Here is a 27,875-nt window from a genome sequence, read left to right as displayed (position 1 = left end):
CCAGCTGAGCGGTTCTTGGACAATTTATTCACTCCTGACAGTACTTCTGACTTTGACAGCTCATCCGCTTTGCCTTCTGAGGCACTGCAGCTTCGCCACACTGCCGTGGAACTGCTCACTCCTGATGTCGAATTGGGGTCCCTTCAGCCTCTCGCAACAACGCGTCTAGCCGTACCACAACATGTGCTGCCCTTAAGCTCAGTCCCATTGGACCATGAGCACGGCTTCCTTGTCCCGCCACCGCATGTGCAAATGAGAGCCTATTGCTCTGCATCCGCAAATTCACCGCGACGTTCACTTGGTGTCACACTCGGCAAGGCAACAAAAAGGGCGGCCTCACTACGTAAGAGCTTCGCGACGCAAACAAACAACATCCCTCAGCCCCACTGCACTTCTCGACTACAACATCATTCTCCGCACAAGTGAAGCGGCGACTCGACTCGAGCTACTACAAATTCGACAACAACATCAAAAGGAACTCTTTGAACGGCGACGACGGTCAACACACAATCGCGAATGCGACAATGGGCATCGGGTCACTGTACTACTTCGCCGGATCCCTCCTCCTTGCCTCTTGGTGCTGTAAGTTTCTCGGTAGCACAGGATGGTGGTCGCGCAGAAATATCTAGAACGACCCTCTAGTGCATTCGCGCGTCTCCTGCAGCCCACATTGATCGACCAGCAAAGTTGAAGACTGATGAGTTCTGCAGGTTGGTCGCACTACGAGGGATTCGATGGAGCTTTCCACCGACCAGGAAAATCTCGCAAGAAGGCCGAGCGCCAGGCCCAAGCCCAAGCTGATGCTCTCGCCAAAGATATCAGAGAATCCAGAGATCGGCGCCGCAGCAGACAACGTGACGATGAGACTCCACCAGCCCGCCATCCGCGACGACGATACGACTCTCGGAGCGAGCGCAGCGGCCGCCGCCGCTCCCAATCCCGCTCCACCGTGTCCTCCAGCGGTCAAGGAAGCGCCATCAGAAGCGAGTACAGCCACCACGGTCCAGAGAAGCGAGTCCAGCCAACCCCGTACTCCGACTACGTTCCAGAACACTTCATCCTCAAGCCCAACGCTCGTGGCGCCGTTGCACCACTCCATCCTGTCCACGGCACGCAGCACGACTCGCATCGGCGAACCCCGAAAGACTTCGACATCCCAGATCCCAAGCACCCTGGGAAGACCGTCCGACAGTCCCACCCTCAAGCATTCAACCACCTCTTTGGCGCTGATGATGACCAAGCCAGGGGCGGCGCGGGCGATGCCTTTTGAGGAGGGCGGCGATGCGGTTGGAGTGCAGCTATCGCCAGGTTCGGTGACTGCGAATGGAACACCAGATTCATATCCAGCGGCCGGCCTTCGAGTACCACTGCAGAAGCGACGTCGATCAGAAGAGCGCGTAGATCAGGCCATCCGCCAAGATAGAGCACCTCCGCCCCAGAAACGCTCGAGGCCTGCATCAACAGTCACCATCGAATACGACGAGAACGGCGTACCACGTCTGAAACATACGCAGACTCAAATCCAGCGCGAGACCATCTTGACGCCGGTATCATCCGCCCAGTCACCAGTTACCCCTTTGACAGCTTCACAACACATTTCTCCAGCGGTTCAAGCATTGGTAGCAGCCATTGCAGATCCCGCAAGTCCTGTAATTGGCACTTCGACCACTCCCGCAGCGCAACAAACAAAACGAAAAGACTTCAGTCTCCTCGGCGCATTCGTAGATGATAGCTCATTGATCATCACGCTGGTCAGTTATCTGGACATTCCATCTCTGATTTCCTGGTACGCCATCGACAAGAAGTTTCACTGGTATTACAACAAGAACTACACGGCTTTCATCTTGGCCAGCGTCCGAACATGGTCACCCGGTGCGGAGCTGATATTCCCATGGCGCCACTATGCTGATCTCTGCATCAAAGACCCGATCAAGAGACAGAAAGCAAAGTCAGACCATCTTGGCCCGGACATCGCGCAAATGAACCTCTTCTCGCGCGACGTGCCCAGTTTGCGTTGGCTTCAGATGGTCGTTTGGCGTGAAGGAGTTGTGAAGGACATTTTCATCCAGCTTGCGACCAGAGCACTCAGAGTGCCACCAAAGACTAGAGACGCGATGAAGGTGAGCCACGTACATCTTGCATTGAGAAGAACCCCAAGCTAACACTCTCTCAGCGCCTCTGGTTCATCATGGACCTCCCCCTCAACGCCCACCGCATCTTCTGCATTCAAAGCAAACGCTACATCGCCCCTTGCCACCTCAAACTCGCCACAGTCTTCTTCCTCAAACTCGACATGTTCTTCACCGACCCAGGTTACAACCTCTTTCCCGTCAATCACCCCGCTCAAACCGTCTTCCCCAACCGCTGGGCAAACGGCATGCCCTTAGGCTCCGCCCTCAAAGAAATCCTCCTCGCCGAGAACTCCCTCACACCCCTCTGGCGTGTCCTCCGTGGCTTGGCGCCCGATGGCGCTGGTCACGGTAGACCGATCGAAGAAATCGACATCCTCAAATTGTGGATGAGGCACAAATACCGCGGTCCGACTCAGCCCAGCAACAATTTCAACAAGTCCAAACCCATCCTGGGCCTCCGCTTGGAGAAGTTCGTTCAAACAGGATACCAGCCCTACTTCCCGCCGAAGGACGGCAGTCCTTTCCGCCCCGTACCGCTCATGACAATTGATTTGCTCGTCATGAGTGAGGCGATGCGGAGGAAGATCAATGCGCAGGAAAAGGTTCTTGAGATGATCAATTATGGTTTCTCGAGCAATGGACGGCGAGCGAGGGTTTATACGGAGGAGCAGATTATGAGGCAGGAGAGGGCGGTGTGGAATCCGTCGGAGGTGAGGATCATTCGGAGGAATGAGGAGAGGGAGAGGAAGGCTGAAGAGGCCAGGAAGAAGAAGTTGCTGGAGTTGCAGGAGGCTGAGGAGGGAGATGAAGAGGAGAGTGGAGAGGAGAGCGGAGAAGGGAGCGAGGACGAAAGCGAGGACGGAAGTGAAGATGACACGGATACAGAGACTGCGACCGCGCCAGATGCCAACGAGCAGCCCGGTGAAGTGACCTCAACGACTTCGTGATCGGGTTGTGGTCCACCGGCCGCGGTAGTAGTGTGAACGGCCGCGTCCGATGAGACGAGAGAAAAAGCTTCAGACTAGCTTCAGATACCCACATGGTTTCTCTTTGATCTGCACTACTGTACGCTGCTGCCAATTGCTTGGGTTGTTTTCCCAAATTTTGCCGTTTTTCCATCCATGAAAGCGGCCGCTCGAGCACGTCTTGTATTGCGGACCAGCGGACAGCTGAGCAGAACACTACCCCATCATTCCATTTGCCTGTTTTAGAACACGATATCCTAGCATGACAAGCGCGATTAAATGTTCCTGCTATGCGGCCGCGGCTTCAGTAACGTAGCGTCTCCGATAGAGTGGAACCTCTCGCGCTGAATGCCTTTTTGTACACACATCCCACGTTGCTTCTATTGAGTCAGTCATCTCTGTACTATAATGCTCGGAACCTGGATTTGGTCATGCTGGTCCTGCTTGACTCATGTTCACCGTCTGATCACTCCGCTCTTGGCCCCCTTCTTGGGCGTGGTCTTGATGGGCCCGATCCCACAAGTACCGCTCTCATCCACAGGAACATCTTCGTCATGCTCGTGGTACTTGCAACGAGCGGCCGCCGAGGGGTGCGCGTATACCGTGGACTTGTCCCAGGAAGCTTGAGCCCAGCCAAAGGTCAGACTGCCGATGAAGGCCGATGGCAGGTCGTTCCAGGAATCTTTGAGAAACTTGGGGTAGCAGGAGAAGAGGTAAGTGTCGACCAGCAACCGACACAAGGCGCTGCTCTCTTGTGCGTTCGTCTCGAAGGCCAGTGTGATTGCTGCCGCTGTTGCGCCGCTGTCCAGGAGCTCGTTGAGACCCATCAGGTAGTCGATAATGCTGTTCTTCAGATTACCATCGTGAAGATAGTTGGCGAGGGAATACAGCTGCACCAGAATCTGAAAGCGCATGACACCATCCGGGTCGTTGTCCTTGCCGTACTCTTCCCCGCCCTCATGCTTGGATAGGACGATGTTGCCGCTGTAGACATAAGTTATGTAGATTTGGAAGATGCCGACATCGACCTCAGGCAAGCGGGCGACTTTCTCATATGACTCTCTGAATGTATGGTTGCTGAAAATTGCCCGGAAGAAGCGAGAGTGGTTGGTCAAGATTGTTGGATGCACAGTGTAGCTCTTGACACTCGGTCCCACCAAGATGATCACGGTCTCCTCCGAGAAGTCGCACCTGGTAGAATGTCAGCTGGAGATGAGTCAGCACGGTGAGTGAGAGACGTACAGTTTGCGCTTGCGTGGGCTGATGTTCGACATTGTGGTCATCTTGTGCTGACACCTGTCTGTCGGAAGATGCTGTGGGAATAGAGAAGTGGAGAGAGGTTGTTTAGGAAAGTAGGCAGTTTATGGGGGCCCAAGTGAGGTTTTGACCTGCTATTGGGATCTTCCTTCACTCACAGCGCTTTACAATTGGACAGGCATCCACGCTCAAAGCTCACCTACCGTTAGGTTGTCTTTACTTCACTTGGGAGAGTGATGAGATGTCGACCTGTATCAATTCTGACATCTATGCAGTCCTCTGAGCACTTGCGAGACTCTCCGTTCCTGTTCCGAGCAACGTTGTAAGCATTCTTTACCCTTGACGGCATTGTACGCATGGTGCCCGGGTGAGAGGTCATCTCAGGAAGATATTCTTGCCCAGAAACTGGCTTCAAAAGCCGTTGCGGTTTTATGCACGCACTTGCGCTTCTCGCGGCTTTCGGCGTTGGTTTCGACAATCTGTAGAAAACGGTTTCTCCACGGGCGCGAGTGCGATGCGATAGTTTGATGCCGGCTCTCGCAGCAGAGATCTCTGTTCCAGAGCTTGATGGATTACCGATGGCGGCATGAGAAAGCAGTCCTCAGCGCGTGAGGAGCGAGAAGTGAAGACGCGTTGGAGTCTGTCGTGCCAACGTGCTTTCGGCTTTCCAAATCGGGACTAGTGCCAGATAGGCGACGTCTGCCTCCTCTCTTGCCCGAACAACAGCTCCATCCTGACAAAGCAACACGACGATTGATCATGGCTTCTCATCAGCTGTCATCCGCAGAGAGCACTGCGGCTCCTTGGCAAGAGCTTTGTGAGCTTCCAGAGAAGATTGAACCCACCTGATCATGGAGCATTCCAGCGAACAAGATATCACCTTTCTGAACGCCACCATCTTTGATGGTTCCGGCGAAACTCCCCGATTCATTGCAAGTGTCCTAGTCAAGGAGGGCTATATTACTGCCATCCGTGATGCGACGTCTTCCATTGAGCCCAATGAGCTCAAGCAGATGAGGGATGCCGGAGTTCACATTGTCGATTGTGAGAACGGCAGATGGAGTCTTTGCCCAGGCTTCATCGATATGCATGCGCATTCAGATCTGTCGCTCCTTCATACCCCATCTCACGAGGCGAAGATCACGCAAGGTGTAACGACAGAGGTGATCGGACAGGATGGCATCTCGTACAGCCCTGTAGATGACGCAAGCATGGCTCGCATCAGAGAGCAGATATCTGGCTGGAATGGTAATCCTACCGATCCTCCAGACTTCTTCAATCGATGGAAGACTGTCGGAGAGTATCTGGATGTACTGGATCGCGAACGTATTGCAACTAATGCAGCATATCTGGTGCCTCAAGGCAACTTGCGAATTCTCGTCAAGGGCTGGGACTCAAGCCCAGCGACTCCCGATGAGATTGCACAGATGCAACGGATACTGGCCAAGTCTCTTGCGGAAGGTGCTGTGGGTATGAGCTCAGGGCTGACCTACGTGCCCGGCAACTTCGCTTCAGATGATGAGATCGCCGAACTCTGCAAGGTTGTTAAGCAGTACGGAGGCTATTACTGCCCGCATACCCGATCCTATGGCAAAGGGGCACTAAAGGCCTATGCGGACATGATTGATATTGGAAGAAAGACGGGCGTACGTCTTCATTTGACACATGCTACTCTGAACTACGCAGAGAACGCCGGAAGAGCCGACGAGCTAGTCACGATGATCGACCAAGCTATCAGCGAAGGCGTCGATATCAGTCTGGATACATATCCCTACCTGCCCGGGTCGACAACTTTGGCATCAACTCTACCCAGCTGGGCTGCATCTGCGGATGATAAATTGGAGGTACTGAACGACCCCGCAAAGCTCGCCGAGATCAAACGACTGGCACTTTTCGAGGGTACAGATGGATGTCATGGCTGCACGTTACATTGGGATATCCTGGAGATTGGAGGTGTGCAGAAACAGGAGCTGGCGTCAGCATATGTTGGCAAGACAATCGCGCAGATCGCCGAAGAGCAATCTAAGGACCCGTTCGACAAATATGTTGAGATTCTGAGAGAAGACAACTTCCACAGTACAATCCTGTCCCACTCAGGCCACGAGGGCAACGTTCGAAAGATCATGCGTCATCCGCGCCACACAGGGGGATCTGATGGCATCTTGACTTCTACCAAACCGCATCCTCGGGGCTGGGGCACCTTCCCAAGGTACCTAGGACACTATGCACGAGATCTTCCGCAAGGCAAATCGAGAAATATCTATCACCCAAGAAGCAGCGAAGTATACGACGCAGTCGAGCCCGAGACAGTGTTCCAAGGTGGTCTGGAGGAAGCCATTGCCCATCTCACTTCACGTCCAGCGAAAGTGGTGGAGGTCTCGGATCGTGGCTGGATCAAAACAGGCTTCCGAGCGGATCTGGTCTTATTCGATGCTGAAATTATTCGTGACGCAGCCACATACGCGAAGCCGAGACAACCTGCAAATGGCATTCGAGCTGTTCTTGTCAATGGCAGATTTGCGGTGGCTGAAGGCAAAGCTACTGGAGAGCGAGCCGGAAAGACCATTCGTCTCAGGAGTGTTCAATCTGGCGAGCAAACTGCCTCAAATTATGTCGTGTCCTAATGTACAAAGACTCCTTGTGCGAGCACAGCTGGTGTGTTCTTGTCAGAGTCATGCTAGACTCACGACCAAGTCATTGCTTTCAAAAGTTCCTTCTGCGATATCGCCTTCTATGGACTCCAGCTCGGCATCGCTAATCTCTGAAATCGGCTTCCTCCACACGGCTCTCCATGATCCTACGGCCCGCACGATGTACGCTTCCGCATCCTGCGGAAGCCAGGGCCCTTTTAACATCACTTCGTTGGAAGTTTCAGATTTTGGTGCGATCTCAGCCAGATCTTCTCGTCTGGGTGGCATAACACGACGGGCTAGTACTCTAGGGCTCTCAATCGCCTGTCCGGAAGACTTCGATCGCAATTGCAAAGTGCCTGTCGCCAAGGGACTCAATGAGTCAAGCACGGTATCCCAGGTGAAGAATGTGTACGTAGTGGAGGTGCTGAGGTTCCGGACTTTTGCTTTGACTGTCTGTGACTGCTCGCTGGCGCTGAGTGACACCTCCAGGTCTTCAATAATGGAAGTTGTCGCCATGTTTTGACTGCTGGCGTGCTGTTGGATCCAGGTGCGCGTGCGGAGGACTGCCAGAACAATGACACTGGATGCAATGTGTCTCTTCGGTTTGGCGATCAACTATGCGGAGCAACACTGTTGACCACATGTCTACGGAGGCACGCATTCACAATCGGCGAGCTCCGGCAGTCCGCCGACGAGCCAGCTTGACGCGAGACTATACCTAGTGGGTCATTCCAAGCCGGATAACGTCCATTTCGAGAAGGAGACAAGAGAACACACAGATCGGTAACACTGCATGGCGGATGCCGGCTCCCATTTGACAGCAAAGACGTTCCGTAGCCGAGACGCCTGCATCTGCAGTCACCAATGCTGCTATGGAGTATGCCTGAAACATTGGTGTGCCAGAAAGAGCCTCGTTCATGTCGTGCATTGGTTCGATGTCGATGACCGTTTCTCCAATTATTCCATTGCTGCGAGAAGGTCCAAGCACAATCCCTTAGTGTATCACGCATTATGGGTGCTCTGAGCACGCAATGGCGACCACCAGCGGGTCTTTTCGCATCACTGACATGAGTGAAAGTTGCTTGGAACCTTCCCCAAGCGGAGACGCTCGTGATGCATTTGGCGAAAGCTTCCTTGCCCTGCAACGAACCATCATGGTGGACCTCGCCGTCTTTCGTGGCAGCAAAGACACTGATAGGCGTCAGGACTAGCGTAGGGCAACGAACAGATGTAACTCGCCTGTTTTCGATACGAGCGCAACAACTCCACACCAATTTCCTCCAATAGGAAGCTTCACAAGTCGATTTGAACCTACGCCAAGGATGCAGGTTGTTACATGTCCTTCGCCTCGCGTAGAGACACTGCATTGCATGTGGTATGCATTCTTATGCAGAACAGGACTCTTGGCATGACAGAGATTCCAAGCATATTCACACATGCGATGAATCTCCTACTCCAGTAAATACTGGTCTGGAGAGCGACAGGCTATGGCATCCACTCATACATCGAAAGTTGCGACATATTCAGGAGCAATTAGATTCGGGCGGCAAGTTCACGATCTGAGACAGGTCACGAGAAGCATTGCCAAAGTGCGACAAGACATACAGACGGACCATTATTGCCATGGCGAAGCCAATGCCGAGCAAAGTATATGGGCTTGGGCTGGACCTCAGACCAGCCAAGTCATCTAGACGTCTTGTACTTCTCGACGAGTCGGACAACGCATCGTTGCGACTGGTCCGACTTGAGTGATACTTTGATAGCGATGGACGATTCGGGAATGTCGCGCTGGAGAACACGATGCACGACATCTTCGATGTTCAACCAACACTTGTCGAGTCTTGTCAACTGCCTCTTGGGGCATACTCGCCGTGCTACGAAGCAAACCTACAGACTGCAGGCGATACGGCAAGATCGCAAAAGGTCCGCTGCGCTGTGGACGCTCCATCTACAATAAACATCTGGTGAATATGTATAAAGATGGACACAATCACCACAGTTGTGCTGGACTCATCATCGTTTCTTCAGTCCATCAATCCGAGGCACCCGCATTTCCATCCCGAACGACAAGATGAAGTTCACTCTCGCGACTGCTGCTGCCCTGGTGGCCACTGTTGCTGCAAGCCCTCTGGATCGGCGAGCAACTCCTCTCGAAGCAACGTTGACTCAAATCGACAACACCCTCGTCCGAGTCGCCCTCACCAACACCGGATCCACAGCCTACAACCTCCTGGCCGGAGGCACTATCCTCGACGATGCACCAGTGGACAAGCTCTACGTGACCGGAGGCAGTGAGTAATGAATCTCAGATACAAAGTGCACATTGCTGATTTCAACGTAGATGCTACGGCCACATTCGTCGGAATCACGAAGCGCATGTCGCTTCAAAACCTCGATGCAGATGCCTTCGTCACCCTTGAAGCAGGAGAGACCATCGAGAAGGAGATCCAAGCGGCCCAGATCTATGACTTCCCAGCCTCTGGCATTTACGAATTCTTGGCAGATGGAGTCTTCCCATATGCGGAGGCTGGTTCCACCGAGCTCACGGGTGATGCTTTAATCTTTGAATCCAACACTCTGTCGCTCGAAATTGACGGCGAAGCCGCTGCTGCTGTTGGCGATGTTGTTCGTCTCGACAAGCGCACAATCATCCAGAGCGACTGCACTGGCACTCGCCGCACTGCTGTGGTCAATGGTCTCCGTAACTGCGCCACTCAAGCCAATGCTGCAGCTAGCCAGGCCGCCTCCGGATCCGCAACTCGCTTCAACACTTTCTTCCGCACCACTGCTTCCGGAACGCGCAACACTGTTGCTGCACGTCTGCGTGCTGTCGCTGGAGAGTGCTCTTCATCCACTAGTGGAGTGTCCAGAACATACTGCACTGACCCTTACGGATACTGCACATCGAATGTACTCGCTTGTAAGTTATCACCTGCGGACCCTTTTCCCCCGCGCCTCCAGGCTTGAGGTTCTCCTAGAAGGTGATCAGTCCTGGAACGAACTCCAGAATATGCTAACATCACCCCTCGGAAACCAGATGCCGTCCCATCTGCCAGCAACGTCAACTACTGCCCAGCCTTTTATACCCTGCCTGCTGTCACTGGAAGCTGTTTCGCCCAAGATCAAGCTGGAACTGTCTTGCACGAGACCACTCATCTTTCTGCTGTGTACTCGCCGAACACGATTGATTACGCGTACGGCTACGCTGCAAGCACGAGATTGACTACTGCTCAAGCCGTGTTGAATGCCGACAGTTACACCCTGTTCGCCAACTCAGTGTCGCTCGGATGCTAGATGGTGGCTTACGGATGTCAGTGGGCAGGTTTGGGAGTTGGCAAGCATTGAGATATAAAGAGCTCAGCCAAGTACCCTATAGCTCTTGGAATTGAGCTCACTCCTGAATCAATGTTGTTCGCCTCAGGCAGGTGCAAGTGAGAAGCATGGAAATAGCATGATGTAGATGAATTGAAGACTAAAGAACTCAAACCCCTGCTCGGCCGAGTCTTCGGAGTAGGGATGATGACGACCAGATCTTCATGTGAACACACCAGCTGTCGTCGGCAAAGGTTCCGGCATGCAGAGCTTGCCCTAAAGCACCCCGACACTGCCATAGCCACCTCCTGTTATCCTGCAAAGTAGGTGTTATCGAGGTCGTGAGAAGGTGCTTTCGTCCTAATCGGGTATGGCGCCTCGGCCGCCACAGCAATGATGGTCCGAAGACGACGCATGCCCACATGGCTGAACTATACTTCCTTCACTCAACACAAGCGAGACGTGGAAGAGTGGACGCGTACATGCGGGGTCCCCAGACTCACAGGTCGTCTAGAAAACGCCTCGCTTGGTCGATCGGCAATTGGGTGAAGATAGTCTCCTATGCATGGCTACGATCATGTATATTAGCGCCTGGTTGTGCTCAGACAGGACGGCATTGCTCTCCTGGATCGTCTTGTGCAGAGCAATCTTTCACAGAATTCGATAGACGACCTTTGCTTAACAATGTCTCGGTGGAGATACGCTTTCAGTCTGTCGAAAGCAGAGGTAGCGGAGGCTGAACCGCCTGGCACGGTTCGACTAATTGGTCCGTTTCCTATTCTGCATCGATATGCTCGTAGAATATATGGCTGACGTTTGCCCAGAGCACGAGAACAACGATCACATCGCCCTCATCCCTCCGCCAACTCTCAACCCAGCCGACCCCCTCAACTGGCCACGATGGCGAAAATACGCAGTTCTACTCACCATGTCCTTCTATGCCCTCGCAGGGACATTCGCCCAAGCAAATATAGCATCTGCTCTACCCATCATCATGTTCCAATTGCCGCGAGCGGCTAATACACCACCACCTGGCTATGGCGAGCTCTCTCACCTCATCGCGTACAACGTTCTGATGATCGGCTTGGGAAACATTATTTGGGTTCCTTGCTCAAATATCTTTGGCCGTCGCCCGGTCCTGATCCTGGCGTTGGCAGTCACAGTCGGCGCGACGATTTGGTGCGGCAAGGCAGACTCGTTCGACTCGCTCCTTGCTGCTAGGATCGTCCAGGGATTCGGAATCGCACCAGCGGACAGCGTAGCTCCACATGTGATCGGAGAGTGTTTCTTCGTGCATCAGCGAGGAAGAGCGATAGTGAGTGATCCAAAATTTGCAGCGTACCTGTCTGTGCTGACTCCTTCCTAAGGCTTTCTATAGCACCTTCCTCAGCGTCGGATCCATCCTTGGCGGTCTCGTCGGCGGATATATCGCTGGCAACCTTGGCTATCGTTATCTCTTCTGGATTGCTCTCGCTCCTCTGGCCTTCACCTTGGTGGCACAGATTCTATTTGTGCCGGAGACAATCTTCGATCGCCAAGGACAGATGGAGCAAGATCAATTGCAAAATACTACGATATTCGAAAAGGCGGAAGTGGATACAGTCGAAAGGGTTTCAGATGTCAGCCATTCGTCAGAACAAGAGCACTTCACCTTTGCACGAAGCCTGCGAGTTGGCGTCTACCGTGGCCACATCGTCAAGAACTTCCTGGCGCCATGGAAATCTCTTCTCTTCCCAGGCACATGGCTTGTATGTCTCCATTATGGCGGGATCCTCGGCGGTCTAGTAGCAACTGCAACTGTGGGCCCCCAGTTTCTTGCTGCTCCGCCATATCTATGGGGGAACAATGTCGGTTTGATCAACGTTGGCGGTCTCGTCGGGGTCCTCATTGGTGGTGCCTCTACCTACATCATCGTGGATGTCCTCACCAAACGCTATGCGAAGAGAGATCGCACTGGACTTGCCGAACCGGAAGCACGTTTACCTATCATGTTTCCTGCTCTGATCATCGCAACAGCAGGAATCTGGTGCTTCGGCTTTTCTGCTGGCAATCCTGGAACTGGCGTGTGGGCAGGAATGGTTGTTGGGTTGGGTATGATATCTTACGCCCTCCTTTCGGTGCCCTCCGTGGGCTTCAGCTATCTGATCGACTCGTATGGCCCATTGGCAGCTGACGCTTTTGTTATGACAACGATAGCCCGAGGAGTCGTCTCCTTTGCCTACAGTTTCTTTGTGAGCAACTGGGTGATGAGCGCTGGGCCAGAGATACCTTTTGGCGTATTCGGTGGGATACTGGGTCTTTTTACCATTTTGACTGTGCCTGTTTGGCTGTTCGGAAAGAGGATGCGAATTGCCACGGCTGGCTTGCTACCTTCCATGGCATAGTTCTGTTTGCTAGGAATTAAAGCTGTACTTCAGACGCGATCTGTCGAGCCATTTCGGGTTAAGACCGGAGGCAAGAGTCTTCCGTTCAGGTAGTCTACCTAAACAGGCTCTTCTTCGATTATACGTTCATCATCGTGTAGAAGTTGTCCCCCCTCGTCTTGTGTATCCTTTGCCCGACTCAAGCCGTTTGATCATTCGACCTTATGATGCGCTAGGTCTTCCCATCGCTTGTTATCAAATAGTCCGACGAGCTCGAGCATGCTGTAGCCCCATCCCGCGACAGTCAGCACAAAGCCAACAGCGTAGACCTTCCACCGGTCCAGACGACTAGTCAAATCAAGTCCGATCATGTCTTCGCTTGCTTTGACCATTTTGAACGCACGAGGCAACATCTCTGCTTCGAATTTCTGGACGAGATCCGGCAGCGTGGTTTGCAGAGACGCAGGATCAGAAATCGACGATTCGTTGAGGAGAGCCACCAGCTTCGCAGCGTCGATGAGTGCCTGATTAGCACCCATCCCTCGACTTGGCGCCATGGCATGGATCGCATCGCCGAGAAGGAAGATTTGAGGACTTGCATTTGCTGTTTGACGCCAATCAATGGCAGGTTGGACCGAGCTTGTGAGCAGCCCAACTCTCATGTTGGATTTCACACTAGTGGCCATATTTGTCAAAGGATGTGAAGGGCCTAAAGCTTGATCGATGTAGTCGACTAGCAGCTCTATCGATGCTTCAGAATCACTTTGTGCCATCTCAAGCATAGGCTGTCCAATCTGTGAAGGTAGCATGACAGCCCAGTTTAGCGTGAGATTGTCGTTGTTGGTTTGCACGTCAGTATCACATTGGCCGCCATATACGGTGACGTATCCAGCAATCTTGCGTCCGCCAAGGTATACCACTGCGCCCGCAGTCTTTAGAGATGCAGGCAGAGCTTCATATGTGGCTTGATCGATGGGTCCTCTTGCTTGGATAGAGACCCAGTCCTTGAGCTTGACTTTGTTTTTCAAGCCAAGTAGAGCATTTATCTTACTGTTGCTTCCATCAGCGGCAATGACGATATCGGCGCGAGTGCTGGCTTTGTTCGTAAAGCACAGCTCGACATCCGTCTCATGAGTGATGAGTCGATCTAGGCGATGGTCGAAGCGAACACAAGCTCTTCCCAGTGGGCGATCCAACAGAGCGCGTCGCAGACTTGTCCTTGCAATCTGCTTGCTTTGAGGATACAACTTGAGTTGGGAAAGGTCGAGAACCAGGCCGAAATCTGCTGGGTTCACTAGCGATGGCGGTCGTGGATCTTTCCTGGTCCAGGATTTCTGGAGGAGACTCCAGCTGTACTGATCCAATACTTGTCTTAGAGCTTCGAGGGCGGTAGTGTTGATGTGGATCTGATATCCCCCTCGATCCGAGCTGAAGGCGATAGAGTCCCGCTCATAGACGGTAATATTGTACCGCTGCTGAGCATCTTGAAGTAGTCCATTGGCAACCGCGAGGCCAGAGACACCAGCTCCGACAATCGCCACTTCAATAGGTCGATCTCGTGTCTGTGCCATTGCCAGCACGAGTCATGAAAAAGCAATATTGAAAAGCAGGGAGCGAGGTCGTCCTGCCGACTTGCTAAATGCTAGTGGATAGGCAAGACCATTTCCTGATTATGCCGTCCCCGCAAACCAACCACACAAGGTACAGCAGGCTTGCGCGCGGACAGACTCTTAGACTGCAGGCTCTGCGTCTCTAGTGGAGTGGGCCATAAGAAGCAAATGCTATCCGTGAATCCGCAAATAGGACGAGAACGAGAACGTCAATCGCAGTACTGCTCTCTGGACCCTCATGTCCATCCTTGCCTGGCTTACCTCATCTTCCTGCATTCCCCAATTCACAGGGTCATCGCTGTACCCGGCATATCCGAGTACGCACGAACAAGGCGAACTGAAGTCTCTCCTCGGCGGCCGGCATTGTGACCCCAGAAATGAGTCGATGGGGAATGCTGCCTTTCACATGTATATTGCAGAATTGTTCAGTTCATTCGCTTGTCAGCTTTGCATATTGTTCCTCTTCCGAGGGTGAGAGATCCGTCCTATGAATCTGCTTCGATCTACGCTGCAGCTGCAGCTCACTCGATTCCTTGCCATTCCATTGAGCAGGTTTGCTAGGCTGTTTCGATCGCATGACAAGGAAGTGCTATTAGACCCCATATCGACAACGCGAGTCATGCTTTGATTCCCAGAATCGGGGTCTTTGTGAGCCTGAAGCCCTATGTCGAAAGAACACACATGGAACCAGGCAGAACCACTCTCGGGGCGAGCGTAAACGCCACCGGCAGAGACAAGGTCTAGTCTTCGATGTGCGGAGCACACGCCCGCATTCCAACTCCATCTCGTATTCCTGAATGGGTTGGTCCTTGAGATCTGATGCATTGTGCTTCTGTACGAATCTGTGTGATCCAAATCTTACACAGAGAATTAATCTCGTACTACAGAGTTTGGGAAGATGCGCAGTGCATTTCGCGCAAAACATGTCGACCAGTTTCTTGCTGCAATCCAGAGATGTCCTGCCATCATACTCCCCTACAGTAGCTTGTATGCTCCCTCTCCAGCGACAGTAGATGTTGCCGTGCCTCACAGTGTCCAAAATGAATTGGAAAACCGTGGCCTCTCAGGTCATTGTCGTATAAGGGTTGCGTCTGCCTTGTCGCACCAGGCCTCGGACGAGCGTGAAGTCTTATCTTTTCTCCGTGTACCACGCCACTTTCCTCGACACGTCGACTCAATAAAGGAGCGTGACGTTCACCCGAATAGCGATTGTCTTAGCCGGCAATTCTGGAGTGCGTTGCGCCTCTCGCCCTAAGATTTCCGACAATCGGTAGTTCTAGGGCTAGATTAGGGCTGAACACACCAGGAGTGCTGACTGTTTGAACTTCAGGAATTTCGACTTGGTTGAATTGTGCTGGCCGAGCCATTTTCGCCTCCGGTGGGAATGTGCCTCCAGCTCTCGTCGCCACAAACGATTCGGCGTAAGAGATCTCCTTCTGGCCCATTGGATCCAAGACAAGCCGTACCGGACGTGTTTCAGTTGATGAGTGATGGTGCAACTTCTACCATGAGGAAGTGGATCTGGATCGCGGCTGCCAACTTTAGGCGGACGTCACTTCCTGCTATCGGCTTCGCGCTTCCGCGGAAAGCACGACAAAGGACATCGCCCTCGCTCTCGAGGATCCAACGCACGCAGTGAAGCGGAACATCTGGAACGGCTGGTCGTTATATCGGCAGTCCCACCTATCCCATCAGCAGTCGTGGAACCTGTCACTCAGACGCCACCTCCAAAATTTCCCATGCTAGAAGGAATGATGGCGCGCCCAAGAAGCACACGGAGGACTTGAGGCCCCAACAGCCACAAGACAACAGAAGCCTTTACATTCTTTGGTCAAAAAGTCGACTTCTGCTCTCAGTGGGCGCGATCACTGGAAGCATGCTCCTGTATACGTGATCTCGGTGTTCTCCAGCAAGCCGAGGTAGTCATTACAGGCCTGCCACTGGTTTCGAAGTATGCCCAGAACACGGCGAATTGTATTCAGGTTCTCCAAGCTCGCCTCGTCTCCGGTCTCGCGATGTCGCCAAGCCCATGTGCCAGCGGCAGCGTACAGACAGTTGAGCACCAGAGGGCTCATGCTTGCGGCCGGATGGGAGCCCAGATATGCCTCAATCTGTTTCGCGAGGTCCACAGTTTCTTCAGACATGGCCCTTGACCCATCAATCGCAAGCTGCTGCAGCTCCAGACGCCGACCTCGGTTGCCGCCTGCCGCCTCGACATGGTCGACCTCAATGCAGCTATGAGTATCATACATCAGGTGCAGTGCTGAAAGACACACTGCGCGTGCAGTGATCAGTCGGTGCGGTTCTCGTATCGCGGCATTATCGTGGTCGAGGAGCACTTTGAATGCGGTCACGGCTCTGCAAATATGCGCAGCCTCTTCCAGATGCAGGTCAGCATCTGCCGCACTCGGGTGCTCGTTGACGTGCTCGCAGACCTTGCCAAGGAGGTGAGCGGCCTGGCAAGTTCTGGCAAAAGGTCCTACAGCAGCGTTGGCTTCGATACTCATGACCAGCAGGGCATTGACGGTGAGCTCACCATTGTCCCAGTCGCCATCTGCCGCAGGAATAATTTCGTCCGGTGCGATGGTTTGCGTCGACAGCGGGCGAAAGCGGAAGCCAGCATGGGCCATCCGATCTAGGATCATGGTCCCCCACCAGAGTCTTCGCCTCTCCTCTGTTTCCGTCCAAGTGTCAACGACGCCGAATAGCTGCGTCGCCTTCTTCTTGTCATGCGTCCCGAGACAGTAGAAGATGCGAGCGCAGTGCGAAATGGTGAAGTAGGCCACGGGGAAGATGCCATGTCCGTACTCGTACACCGCAAGCAGCACGTATGCTGCGCAGTAGTCAGTGGATAAGATATTGCGTTGTTCGCATTCCGTCAGCGCAGCCTTGATGGCTCGATACCTGGAGTAGGAAGTGTCGGAAGGGGGTAGCGATAGCAGTCGCATGGTGAACAAGAGTGCAATCATATCGGCAGCCACGACCTCATTGCTGCTGTACACCTCGCGAGCCAGCCGCTTGATCGACACCACCGGGAACCACAGGTGGCTGGTCACGGCATAGTGGTCGATTATGGCGCGGGCATCCGCGATAGATGGCGGCGGAAGATGGTCGATGATATCGGTCCACAGAAGTCGGCGGTTCAAGCTCATTTCTGATCCTCTCGTCGCAACCGAATCGAGGAACCACCGAGCGGGTCGTATGGAGGCGACGCTATCATCGAGACTGCTTGGAGTGCCCAGATGCGCAGTAGATATAGGAGGATCGCGTGACTGCCTGGCTGGCTTGGATGAATGTGCTCTCGACTTCCGACCAGGACTCTCCCTATCCCGCTCTAGCGTCGCGCTTGGGTCTTGATAGTCGCAAAAGCGGCCGACTCTCGAGCACAGCGAGCAGGTGGGGAGTGATTTGCTGCATTTTCGTTTTAGGCGGCGGCACGACACGCAAGCGAATTCAGCCAACCCAGGACTGTTCATGAGCGGCCGCTTGTGAAGTGGAACGGCTGGCGGCAGGATGCATTGTCAGAGCAGATGCGGTGTAGCGACTATAGAACAGCTCGCTGGAAGAGCGGGCGCGGGCGCGGGTGCTGTCGACGAGTGCGTTGCTTGGCGCCCGCTGGGCGGAAGTCAAACATCGTCATCTGCCGCGATGTGGGCTCGACATGATCCTCATCCCTCCTCGCCACGTGAAGCCAACGAACAAGGCCTACGTCGAGATGATAGCCGCCGCTCGAGCGGCTACGGAGGCAGTCCATCAGTCCTGCGTACCGACGACCATAGCCGCCTCCGGCTAATCTCATCCCCTCCCGTGCTCGCGACACAGTCCATATACATACCCGATCAAGGTCGCCCATCCTGGTCTTGACCACGGCATGTACCGAGCAGAAAGCATGAACCATGAGAATGTGCACGAAAGCAGATGATGCCTATGCTTCTCCATTGGCTTCGCCCGACTCAGTGGGCCGTTATACAAGGACTCAATCCAAAAGGACCAACAAGTAGCTCTGCATCGTCCACTGCTATGCTTCTCCACGGAAGAGGGCCTGAACTACATTCGTTGCTACGGTCTCCTGGCTCTTGACTACGACGAGTGGCCCAGCCGCAAGCAGAGGAAGGATCTGCTGGAGCAGAGTAGACTTACCTCTTGCACATGCCGTATTCAGCCTGACTCCAATGATACAACGAACGGCCGGCTTTATGGTCTGACAATTCAATGGCATAGCGACAGGCGGGTTGTCGGGAGACCAACGCATCATGGCATTGAGTCAGCGGACGCCATGCCCAAGCCATGCTATCGACAGCTCGGCAGACTCTAGTCCTGCCATCATACCATAGCTGGTGACCTACGGTAACCTCGAGGTCGATGAGAAAGAGCTGTGACAACCACAGCTTGGCTTGATCGCTGAGCCACTTCAAAATTGCGTCCAAGGCCCTCTTTCCGTCTCTCCACATTCCGACTTTGCTTTTCGTGGGATTCACGCCACAGATGAGGCAGACCGTGATGATCTGCGAACCATAAGAAGCGGCTGATGTCCGGCCCAAGGCAGCAACGTAAGTCGCTGAGCTACTAAGACGCCGACTGAACCTCTACAAAGCAAAGCTGCACTTGGCACAAGAGGCACTTGTGGCACCGCCTGACTGCAACAAAGACACTCTTGCAGATTTGTATGATCTGCCTTGGCAGCAGCAAAGGAAGAATTTGGTCAACGCAGGCTCTGGCTGATACTGCTGTACTGGGTGCGCACTCCCACGCTCCTCAGAAGAATAGAGATCGATGGACAGGGCCACAATCTCGATGTCGAAAGTACATTCGACGTGATTGCCCCATCGTTGGAACTTCGTATCACCATCGTATTGGAAGATGACATACATTGCGTGGGTACGTCCTCAGGCTGCAGGGGTTGGCAAAAGAAGCGTTGGGGGCTTCTCAGCACGCTCAGCCGCGCAACAATGGCCGAGCTAGTCAAGCATGCCAGAAATAAGTCGGTCAGTGAGGTGCTAGAGTCGACGTCGTCTTGTCGCGAGCCCAAGTTCTGCCCTCCGACACTTGTGTCGTCGGACCTGACACAATCTTCACCAGAGGTGCCGTTGATACTCCGACGCATCGTCGAAACTTTGCTAGTGCATTCCTGGCCCCGGGCATGATGAGGAGGCGGATCAAGTGGCACAAATGATGGTGATTCTCTTCAGCAGCGAATACTCGTTCGACACAGAATCGCAGCACCGCGTCTTTGCTGGACGTCCTGCGAGGGCCGCATCTTGCAGACACATGCGAAGTGTCTCGGGCCCGATCGCCATTATGAGCGTCGAAATAGCATCATTTGCACCAATTGATCATGTCAACCCTTTGCCTGGTGAACGCAGTGATCAGATTCAAGGTTGTGGCAGTGTCCGGCGGAAAACCTGACATCTGCCGGTTTAGCCGCAATGTGTCAGAGTGTGACAAAATTGCCAAATTCTCTTCCCATCTCACCTCAATGACTGTTATTCTTGCTCTGTCTCCAGAATGCAGAATTTCGCGATGCAGCGTGAGGAGTCCCTGTGTAACCCGAGTATGGTGTCCGCACAACGGAGTTTGCGGCGTTTGGATGCCGTTCCATAGCTCGCCCAAAATGGACAATGCTGCCGTCAATTCGTCACCAATTCTCGCCACCTCACTTCACCAGACATCACGAGATTCTCCCCCATTAAGGACAGACTTCGCTCATCGACATGGCACCCACGCCAATCGTTGTTCAAAAAGTGCAGTCCCGTATTCCGGAGGCTCTGACCAGCGTCAAACAACACCACATCGGGAGCCCTCCCGAGAGCTTCAAGAATCCATGGCCGTCGTTCCGTGAGCATGGCAGGCTTGAACTCTTTAAGCTCCGCTTCGGCAACCACCCAGAGAAGAATTTCGTGCCTGTTCCAGAAGGCCCTGGCGGGACTAGATCCAATCAGCTTGTTCAAGTTTTGAAGCCTACTTGGGGTGTGGATCAACAGGCTAAACTTCGAGCCACTTGGATTGGACACGCTTCATGGTTGATTGAGACTCCCGTGCAAGAGGGCGATGAGCGGGGCGTGAGAGTTCTGTTCGATCCTGTTTTCAGCGAAAGGACTTCGCCGTTTAGTTTTGCGGGGCCGAAGAGGTATACGCCGACACCTTGTTCGTTGGATGAGTTGCCAGAGCCGGACATCATTTGCATATCGCATAACCACTATGATCATTTGGTTGGTGCTTTTAGATATCGAAAGAACGAAAATTCTGACTGACTCGCGCGCAGGACTTCTTTGTCATCAGCACTTTGTATCAGAAGCTCCGAGGACGTCTGCATTTCTTCGTAGGATTAAACACCAAGAGCTGGTTCCTCCAGCATATTGGATGCTCTGACGAAGATGTGACTGAAGTGGATTGGTGGGACGAGCACGAGATATCGGTCGAAGGTGTCGGCAATATCCAGCTGCTGTGCTGTCCGACTCAGCACTTTCCAGGTCGTACTCTATTCGATGCTGGTCATGCGCTGTGGTGTTCATATGCGCTGGAATGCAATGGCAAGAAACTTTACTTCGCCGGAGACACCGCCTACCAGGCTGAGGGAGCTCCTTCGCCATGTCCGGCCTTTGCCCAGATCGGCGAGCACGTGGGACCTTTCGATTTGGCCTTGATACCCATCGGACTTTACAGCCCTAAAGAGGTTGCGGCATCAGTTCATGTTCATCCCGAGCAAAGTTTCGAGATACACAAAGCTGTGCGCTCCAAGCTCAGTATTGGCATGCACTATGGCACGGTACGAGGTGGTCTCAGTGCCGTGTTCGAACCAGTTACGGATCCTCCTCGGCGATGGAGAGAGGTGGCTCAGAAGCAAGACCAGTGGCGTGGTGGTGGAGTAGAGGGTGACGGCTCACCCGTCGATGTTGCGAGCTCAGATGGCGTCGGCCTGTGCCATGTTGGCGAGACCGTAGCTGTTTGAAGCGGTAGGCTTCTCACTGACAGCGATTGCGATTGCGATTGCTTCGCACGGACTCTTCCCAAGCATCTCGTTGGAAATTGTGGATCTTTCTGGGCCTTCTCACCCGTGGCTTGATCGTTTCTGGTGTATGCTGTGCCACATGCATCTATGGCAGCGTTCCGAAATCAAGGCCAGCATTCCGAAATCGTTCCGAAAGGAAAACCAGGGACCTGGAAAGAAGTCCAATCCAACCAGGAGAAAGTATTGCGCGGCCGAGGAACCAAACATGTGAGGTTCCTGTTCGAGCAACGAGATCACTCATCGAGTGCAATGATTTGAAGGCAGAGAATGGCGAGCGTGATCAAGCAAGAAGTTATCTGTTTCTGATCCCCCACTTCAACCGAGCTAGCAACCTCTCCACTCGGCTAGGTGACAGTACCGGGGCCTGCAATGGCTTCATGTGGTTTGTTATGCCGATTGCGGCGAATTAAGTGCAGACACAGCCAATCATACAAGATCAGAGATATTCAGTGTGTGCGCTCCTAGATCAGGCCATGCCTGTGTCCGAAGTGGTGGCACGTCGACTGAGTCATTCAATACTGACTTCACCTTGCGCACTGGTACGGATGGCCCAATGAGCTTCTTGATCGATTGATGGTGCCACAATCAAGTAGCCTGCTTGGCATGCAATGATACCTCCGCCACAGTGACGGTATGGCCTTGGGGCAGAAAACAAGAGTTGGCTATATCACTCGATGTGCGACTCTGTATGCAGATGAACCATGGAACCGGAACAACGATTGTAATTCCATACCCCAACAAGTTGTCCGCTTGCCCATCCTGCGAAGCTCGCCCGATTCCATCGCGAGACACAGACTGCAACAGAGGACAGGAGGCCACACCCGACTTCTCAGTACAGTACTCGAGTTCGCATCTGGTCCGAAACTCTAAGGGTTGGATTCCCACGTGCAGATGAGGGCTGCAGACCGTTCCGTGAGCGCATCGGAAAAGAGTCGGAAAACGGCCCCCACGCCCGCATCTGCCATTTTCATAGAGATGCGTCGCAATGGTGTCAAGGCATCTCTGGCAAGCTGTACGGGTCCTGGTCGATGTGGTAGCCACGAGCCACTGCATGGCACACTGTCCGGCTGAATACTAATCAAGATGATCTGATCACCTTCGGCTCTTCGGGTTCTGCACAAAACCCATCTTGCTAGCGTATCGAGGCAGATGCATGGGCGCAAGGTTATACACCTGGAGTCTGGGTAGCGCCCTTGTAGCGACTGAGTCACTGAGCATTGAAGGCAGCGAGTGGCCTTGCTCATGCTCGTGGTCTTTGCTTGTGAACAGATACCTATGCTTGTAGTCGATGCTGGGAAGGAGAAGAAGAAACCTTCATGCCCCGTGGCATCCACGCGCGGCATTCAGAGACCTGTGGCTCGAACCTGGATCGGCATGTGGCATACGCTACTCCTGTGCACGAGTTGCTTGCTTTACGTGCGTCGGAAATGCTGCAGTCTCTCGAGGCACGTCCCTCTCCTTAGAGGCCAGGACGAGGTCGACCCCTCGCTGCGATAATACGAAAAGTACGAAAAGGAGATGTGCACCCATCTGCCGATTGTCCCACCGGCACCTGCTTGATGAAGCGCTCTCGTGTTCAACGGCCGTAACATCGCAAGCAAGGTTCGCTACCATGTGAGGTTTATGATCAACAACATCCTTCTCTCATGAGTCGTGTGAAGTCATCGATAGCCCTGCGACGGACTCGTCTCGGTGTCGATGGTCTATGCCATTTGAAGGAGGAAAGTTGCAGAGACGCGCGGGTGAAGTTGATGGAACAACGCTCGGCGCGGCCGCGAGCGGTCTTGGCAAGGTCGGCAAATAAAATTTTGCTGACAATGCCATCGTCCTCATTGCTCAAAATTCCAACCTTGCATGTCCTCCGCAGACGACATGCCGTCAACATGAATGGCTGGCCTGGTGACAATCCGGTGCTGGAAGCAAAAACTGGCATCAGCACCGCACATGTCTATGAAAGGCAGCTTCAAGGCGAGGAGCTGAGTCTGAGTTGACCGGAGCACTGCCAAAAGTATCGAAATGCCTTCTTGCAGACAGTTTCAATGGCATGACTGGTACCGCCCTCAGCTCTCACTTTCGGAGTATCACAAGTCTTTTCCAGATCAGACGATTCTCTGTTGATTTCTTAGCGGCGAAGTCAGGCGAATCGAGGCCGCTCCCGAGCAGGATAGCGCATGAACTGAAGATCCGTGGCCAGCTGTCTTGCGAGACAACTCAATAGAAACAGATCGCACTCGTAGGCTAGAGTCGGTGCCCAGTGTTTGTGGAGGTATTTTGCCCTTTCACTCCGCCATCTGTGAGCATCGAGGAGCAGCCTCTGCACAGCATTGCTCCAATTCAAACGCAATCCACAAATTTAGACGAATTACCTTGAGTGGCATGACCAGTATTGGAAATTCGCAAAGCACGTTGCTTTGTCTGTAAAGTGGAGGGCATTGGGCGAGCATGATCATGAGCATGAGCACACTGCAGGCTCCATGGCGGTATGCAACCACGCATCGATCAAGACACCAATCAGGCGCAACAGAAGGCATCTAGGATACGAGAAATCGAGAAGTTCTTGCGCGGCTGCTGACAATGCTGAGACATGCAGAGTTGTTCATTGGTGGACCATCACAGTGCGGAGGCCATCCAGGTGTTCCGTTGTGAACTCACACAAGCAGTATTTCAACATGAATAATCTGAGCAACAGAAAATTGTACACCGTTCACGTCAGCATCAACACCAGCTCGACAAGATGCCAAAGATCAAGACTACAACAAAAGCCAGCAGCAAAGCTGCGGCGAAGAAAAAGGAATCAAAGCCGATCAAAGCACTTCCAGTGACACTCCTTTCCGGCTTCTTAGGAGCAGGCAAGACGACATTGCTTCAGCATATTCTTCGCAGCGAACATGGCCTACGAATTGCCGTCATTGTCAACGACATCGGAGCGTGCGTTCTCCTTGACGGCTAATCAACACCATCTCACTGACTGCAAACAGTGTCAATGTCGATGCCAACCTGATCCGAAGCACACATCGCTTGACCAAGACGCAAGAGAAGGTCATTGCACTTCAGAATGGCTGCATCTGTTGTACACTGCGAGGAGATCTTCTCGAAGAACTTGTCCGACTCTCAGAATTGGCAGAGTTCGACTATATCATCGTCGAAAGCAGTGGTATCTCAGAGCCAGAGCAGGTGGCTGAGACATTTGATGCTCGTCTCGCCGAACAGATCAGCCAGCTAGGAGAAGGACCTGAAGGACTTGACCCCGACACCTTGGCTTCGTTGAAGCGGATCAAAGAAGCTGGTGGATTGGACAAGTTTGCGAAGCTAGACACTACCTGCACGGTACGGCAGATGTATCGAAGATACCATTCAGCCTGGCACTGACAACTTCCTTAGGTCATTGATGCCTTCACCATGTTCCATGACTTCGAAACAGCAGACTTGCTCTCCGCTCGACGAGACGATGTTACACCAGAAGACGAAAGGACAGTCTCCGATCTCATGGTCGACCAGATCGAGTTCGCGGATGTGATCGTGCTAAACAAGATTGACATGGTTGGCAAGAAAGATCGTGCTCGTATCCTGGATCTGATCAAGAAGCTCAACCACCGAGCGAAGGTCATTGAGTCGAACTACGGCAAGATCGAGGTCAAGGAAATTGTCAATACTGGCATGGTAAGCTGGCTATCAGTAAACATCACTGGCAATCTTCAGCTGACATATCTCCAGTTCAATCTAGAAGTCGCACAGACCGGATATGGCTGGCTTCAAGACCTGCATGCCATGACTCTCAGAGAAGTCAATGGCAAGAAGATGGTCACTCCCAAGCCTGAGACAGAAGAGTGAGTGAGCGCCGCCTCGCTCTGACAGCACTGGCTGATCAATTCCAGATACAATGTCCGCAACTTCGTCTACGTCCGCCGGCGGCCCTTCCACCCACGACGACTCTTCGCCCTCTTGCACGACAAGTTCATCCTCCAGCACCCTCAAGTTGAAGAGGAAGAAGCAGAGGATGACGTCGAAATGGAAGACGACGACTCAGGCTCATCCGACGAAGAAATGGATGACGAAGAAGGAGAAGACGAGGAAGACCCCCTCGACCTCCCCTCCAACCCCACAATCCTCCAAAACAAACGCCAACACCCCCTCTTCTCCCGCCTCTTCCGCTCCAAAGGCGAATACTGGCTCGCAACCCGCCCCGGTCGAGCCGGAGAATGGAGTCAAGCAGGCGCAATGCTCACCCTCGCCGGCGGCCGTCCCTGGTTCTGCACCCTCCCACCCTCCGAATACGAAACCGGCAGCGAAGGAATCGACGAACTTGTCCGTCACGATATCGAAGCTGGTGGGAAATATGGTGATCGTAGACAAGAGCTTGTGTTCATAGGAGAGAATCTTGATATCAAGGGGATTGAAGCTGAACTTGATGCTTGTTTGTTGAATGAGGAGGAGTGGAAAGTTTGGGAGGAGGTGATGGGTGCTGGGGAGGGGCCGAATCAGAGGGAGTCGATGGGCGAGAAGGAGAAGTTGTTGCAGGATGTTTTTGATGATGGGTTTCCGGATTGGGATGATGGGGAGGAGGAGCATCATATGGATCATGATCATCAAGGACAGGGACATGTTAAGCGTGTGGATTCGCACAGTCCCAGTCGACCTGCCAAGGCGAAGCATGGGGTGAAGAAGGATGGCACTGTGTATTGAGTGGTCGTACTATCAGCGCTTAATCAAGCGAATTTAAAAGTCTCATCATTCGTCAGCGCGCTCCTTAGAGTCCCGGTCCCTCGATGTACTTCCTGCTTGTAGATGTCAACCGTGGCAACAGAAGTCCAGAAGACTCTCAATCTTTCGTGGCCATCAATGCCATCATGCCCTGGCCTCAATCGTCGCACATTCTTTCAGAATGCCCTTCTTCCACTTCGCATAATCTGCTCTCCTCTCATCGCTCAACCAATCAATAGCAGGCTGGAACATCGTACCAAGACCTGGCAATAGTCCAGCAGCACCGAGATCATCTTCCAAAAACCCATCCGCCGGAAGCGCAGCTTTTCCGCCATGTTTCTCTTTTCTTCTCAGTGGAGTCTTCGTAGGTCGTTTGCGAGGCGTGACAGTTTCTTCTTCTTCACCTTCTCCCATCTCAACGTCCTCGTCTTGCTGTTCGACTTCGTCGATATTTTCAGGCACGTTTCTGTACCAGTCCATGTCCAACCAGCCGCAGTCTTCTGCTTCTAGCATATAGAAGTCCACAGGTTTCTTGAGACTTCGCATGGTGATATCCCCCAGCTCTTGTGGTAAAGAGGCAGCGTTCGATATCACGTACATTTCCACAGCTTCGCAAGCTTCTTTTCTGACGTCTGAAATCTCTTCCGAATCGGCCTCTACTCCTCGCATTCTAGCAACAGCGTAGAGCAGCAAAGCGACAACCAGCGCAGGCCACTTCTCAACGGCAACCGCGTCCTCGGCGTTCTCAGCTTCTGCTGCTACGGCTGCCGTCTGCGTTCGCTTCGCCGCACTCTGCGGTGTCCTCCTCCTCCTCTTCGTAGCAGGCTCAACACTGCTCGCTCGTTTCGTGACCCTCGACGCAATCTCCCGCACCACAGCTTTCGCCCCCACGACCACATGCGGGACAGCCTTCGGCGTTTTCGTGGCCTTGCAAACATGCCGCACAAGCGGCATAACAAAATTTGGAACGCCGTCAATCTCCTGCCCAACATCTTGTCCTTGTCCCTTCTCAACAACCTCCCTCGCCCTCTTCATCCCACTAACACTCGGAGTCTTCAACTTCGTTGCACTATCCGCCTCCCCTCTCCTCCCACTCTGCTGCTGCGGCGTACTCCTACCCACACTCCCATTTCCACCAACCACATCCCTCCTCCTCTCCCCCCTCGGCGTCCTCGGCGGCGGCACAGGAGCACTCAAAGCCCCATCAAGATACCCATACAATTTCTTATAAACCTTCGGCGGACACGGAGGTTTCGGCTTATCGAGTTCAAGATCTAATCGCTTCTTGAGTCGTTCCGCTGCAATATGCGCACAAGCGTAAACGCGTCCAATTTCTTCTTCGGGTTTCAATGAGGCGGCTTTGGAGCGCGATTGGGCGAGGAGGCTGCTGGCGAGGGAGACAAGATCCGGAGGGAGGAAAGATATGGTGGGGAGGAGAGTTGAGAGGACGGTTTCGGTTGGGGTGGGCATGGTGGGTGTGTTGGAAAGGACTGGTCGTTCTGGGGAGAGGAGTTGTAAGTTGAGAAAGCTGGGTGACGCGTGTTGGAACACTAAAGACGCGAACCCACGTGACTCATTTCATACTAATATTGTTTCTATGTACTCTGCCATCGCTATGATATGTCTGACAGTCCCGCCGAGACGTCCAGCGATCGCTGTCTATCGTGCCAACAGTCAAGCAGGAGCCAGCAATGTCGATGATATCACTCCAGTGCCTCACTGCTAGTTACTATTTCTCATCTTAAATATTGTACGCCTGGGAAACATTACGGCACAACGTTTCTCGTCCACCGATCGCTTCGACCATGGTCTTCCCCTGTCTTCTACAGAAATATCCAAGATAAGTTTACGGTGCAATTGATGCATTGCCAGATCTGGTTCGCCCGATGGTCC

General features: G+C 53.3%; 10 protein-coding genes across 10 annotated transcripts; 6 read left to right on the top strand and 4 right to left on the bottom strand.

Moving 5' to 3' along the window:
* Positions 1 to 516: 516 nt before the first annotated feature.
* Positions 517 to 3,079, top strand: RHO25_010901 (uncharacterized protein; the record flags this gene model as incomplete). The annotated part of the gene is made up of 3 exons (XM_023602220.2): positions 517 to 582; positions 711 to 2,120; positions 2,174 to 3,079. 3 exons carry the CDS (start codon positions 517 to 519, stop codon positions 3,077 to 3,079), a joined length of 2,382 nt encoding a protein of 793 aa, XP_023451008.2.
* A 473-nt stretch (positions 3,080 to 3,552) lies between these two features.
* On the bottom strand, positions 3,553 to 4,380 carry RHO25_010900 (uncharacterized protein; the record flags this gene model as incomplete). The annotated part of the gene is made up of 2 exons (XM_023602221.1): positions 3,553 to 4,288; positions 4,340 to 4,380. 2 exons carry the CDS (start codon positions 4,378 to 4,380, stop codon positions 3,553 to 3,555), a joined length of 777 nt encoding a protein of 258 aa, XP_023450902.1.
* Positions 4,381 to 5,205: 825 nt separating this feature from the next.
* On the top strand, positions 5,206 to 6,978 carry RHO25_010899 (uncharacterized protein; the record flags this gene model as incomplete). Its single annotated transcript, XM_023602222.1, has 1 exon — positions 5,206 to 6,978. The coding sequence occupies one exon, from the start codon at positions 5,206 to 5,208 to the stop codon at positions 6,976 to 6,978; it is 1,773 nt and encodes a 590-aa protein (XP_023451006.1).
* Positions 6,979 to 9,058: 2,080 nt separating this feature from the next.
* Positions 9,059 to 10,281, top strand: RHO25_010898 (uncharacterized protein; the record flags this gene model as incomplete). The annotated part of the gene is made up of 3 exons (XM_023602224.2): positions 9,059 to 9,278; positions 9,329 to 9,907; positions 10,025 to 10,281. The coding sequence occupies 3 exons, from the start codon at positions 9,059 to 9,061 to the stop codon at positions 10,279 to 10,281; spliced, it is 1,056 nt and encodes a 351-aa protein (XP_023451004.1).
* Positions 10,282 to 10,983: 702 nt separating this feature from the next.
* RHO25_010897 (uncharacterized protein) lies at positions 10,984 to 12,683 on the top strand (the record flags this gene model as incomplete). Its single annotated transcript, XM_023602225.2, has 3 exons — positions 10,984 to 11,065; positions 11,124 to 11,614; positions 11,667 to 12,683. The coding sequence occupies 3 exons, from the start codon at positions 10,984 to 10,986 to the stop codon at positions 12,681 to 12,683; spliced, it is 1,590 nt and encodes a 529-aa protein (XP_023451005.1).
* Positions 12,684 to 12,874: 191 nt separating this feature from the next.
* RHO25_010896 (uncharacterized protein) lies at positions 12,875 to 14,233 on the bottom strand (the record flags this gene model as incomplete). The annotated part of the gene is made up of 1 exon (XM_023602226.2): positions 12,875 to 14,233. One exon carries the CDS (start codon positions 14,231 to 14,233, stop codon positions 12,875 to 12,877), a length of 1,359 nt encoding a protein of 452 aa, XP_023450899.1.
* A 1,904-nt stretch (positions 14,234 to 16,137) lies between these two features.
* RHO25_010895 (uncharacterized protein) lies at positions 16,138 to 17,424 on the bottom strand (the record flags this gene model as incomplete). The annotated part of the gene is made up of 2 exons (XM_023602227.2): positions 16,138 to 16,751; positions 16,809 to 17,424. 2 exons carry the CDS (start codon positions 17,422 to 17,424, stop codon positions 16,138 to 16,140), a joined length of 1,230 nt encoding a protein of 409 aa, XP_023450900.2.
* Positions 17,425 to 19,983: 2,559 nt separating this feature from the next.
* Positions 19,984 to 21,221, top strand: RHO25_010894 (uncharacterized protein; the record flags this gene model as incomplete). Its single annotated transcript, XM_023602228.2, has 2 exons — positions 19,984 to 20,481; positions 20,535 to 21,221. The coding sequence occupies 2 exons, from the start codon at positions 19,984 to 19,986 to the stop codon at positions 21,219 to 21,221; spliced, it is 1,185 nt and encodes a 394-aa protein (XP_023450913.1).
* A 2,794-nt stretch (positions 21,222 to 24,015) lies between these two features.
* Positions 24,016 to 25,964, top strand: RHO25_010893 (uncharacterized protein; the record flags this gene model as incomplete). Its single annotated transcript, XM_023602229.2, has 5 exons — positions 24,016 to 24,209; positions 24,260 to 24,608; positions 24,663 to 24,941; positions 24,996 to 25,108; positions 25,157 to 25,964. The coding sequence occupies 5 exons, from the start codon at positions 24,016 to 24,018 to the stop codon at positions 25,962 to 25,964; spliced, it is 1,743 nt and encodes a 580-aa protein (XP_023450898.1).
* Positions 25,965 to 26,126: 162 nt separating this feature from the next.
* On the bottom strand, positions 26,127 to 27,452 carry RHO25_010892 (uncharacterized protein; the record flags this gene model as incomplete). Its single annotated transcript, XM_023602230.2, has 1 exon — positions 26,127 to 27,452. One exon carries the CDS (start codon positions 27,450 to 27,452, stop codon positions 26,127 to 26,129), a length of 1,326 nt encoding a protein of 441 aa, XP_023451606.1.
* Between the last annotated feature and the right edge of the window lie 423 nt (positions 27,453 to 27,875).

This window comes from Cercospora beticola, chromosome 7 (assembly GCF_033473495.1).
Source record: "Cercospora beticola chromosome 7, complete sequence".
Taxonomy (NCBI): domain Eukaryota; kingdom Fungi; phylum Ascomycota; class Dothideomycetes; order Mycosphaerellales; family Mycosphaerellaceae; genus Cercospora; species Cercospora beticola.
The sequence above is the reverse complement of the archived record's forward strand: the minus strand, read 5'-3'. Positions and strand labels throughout refer to the sequence as shown.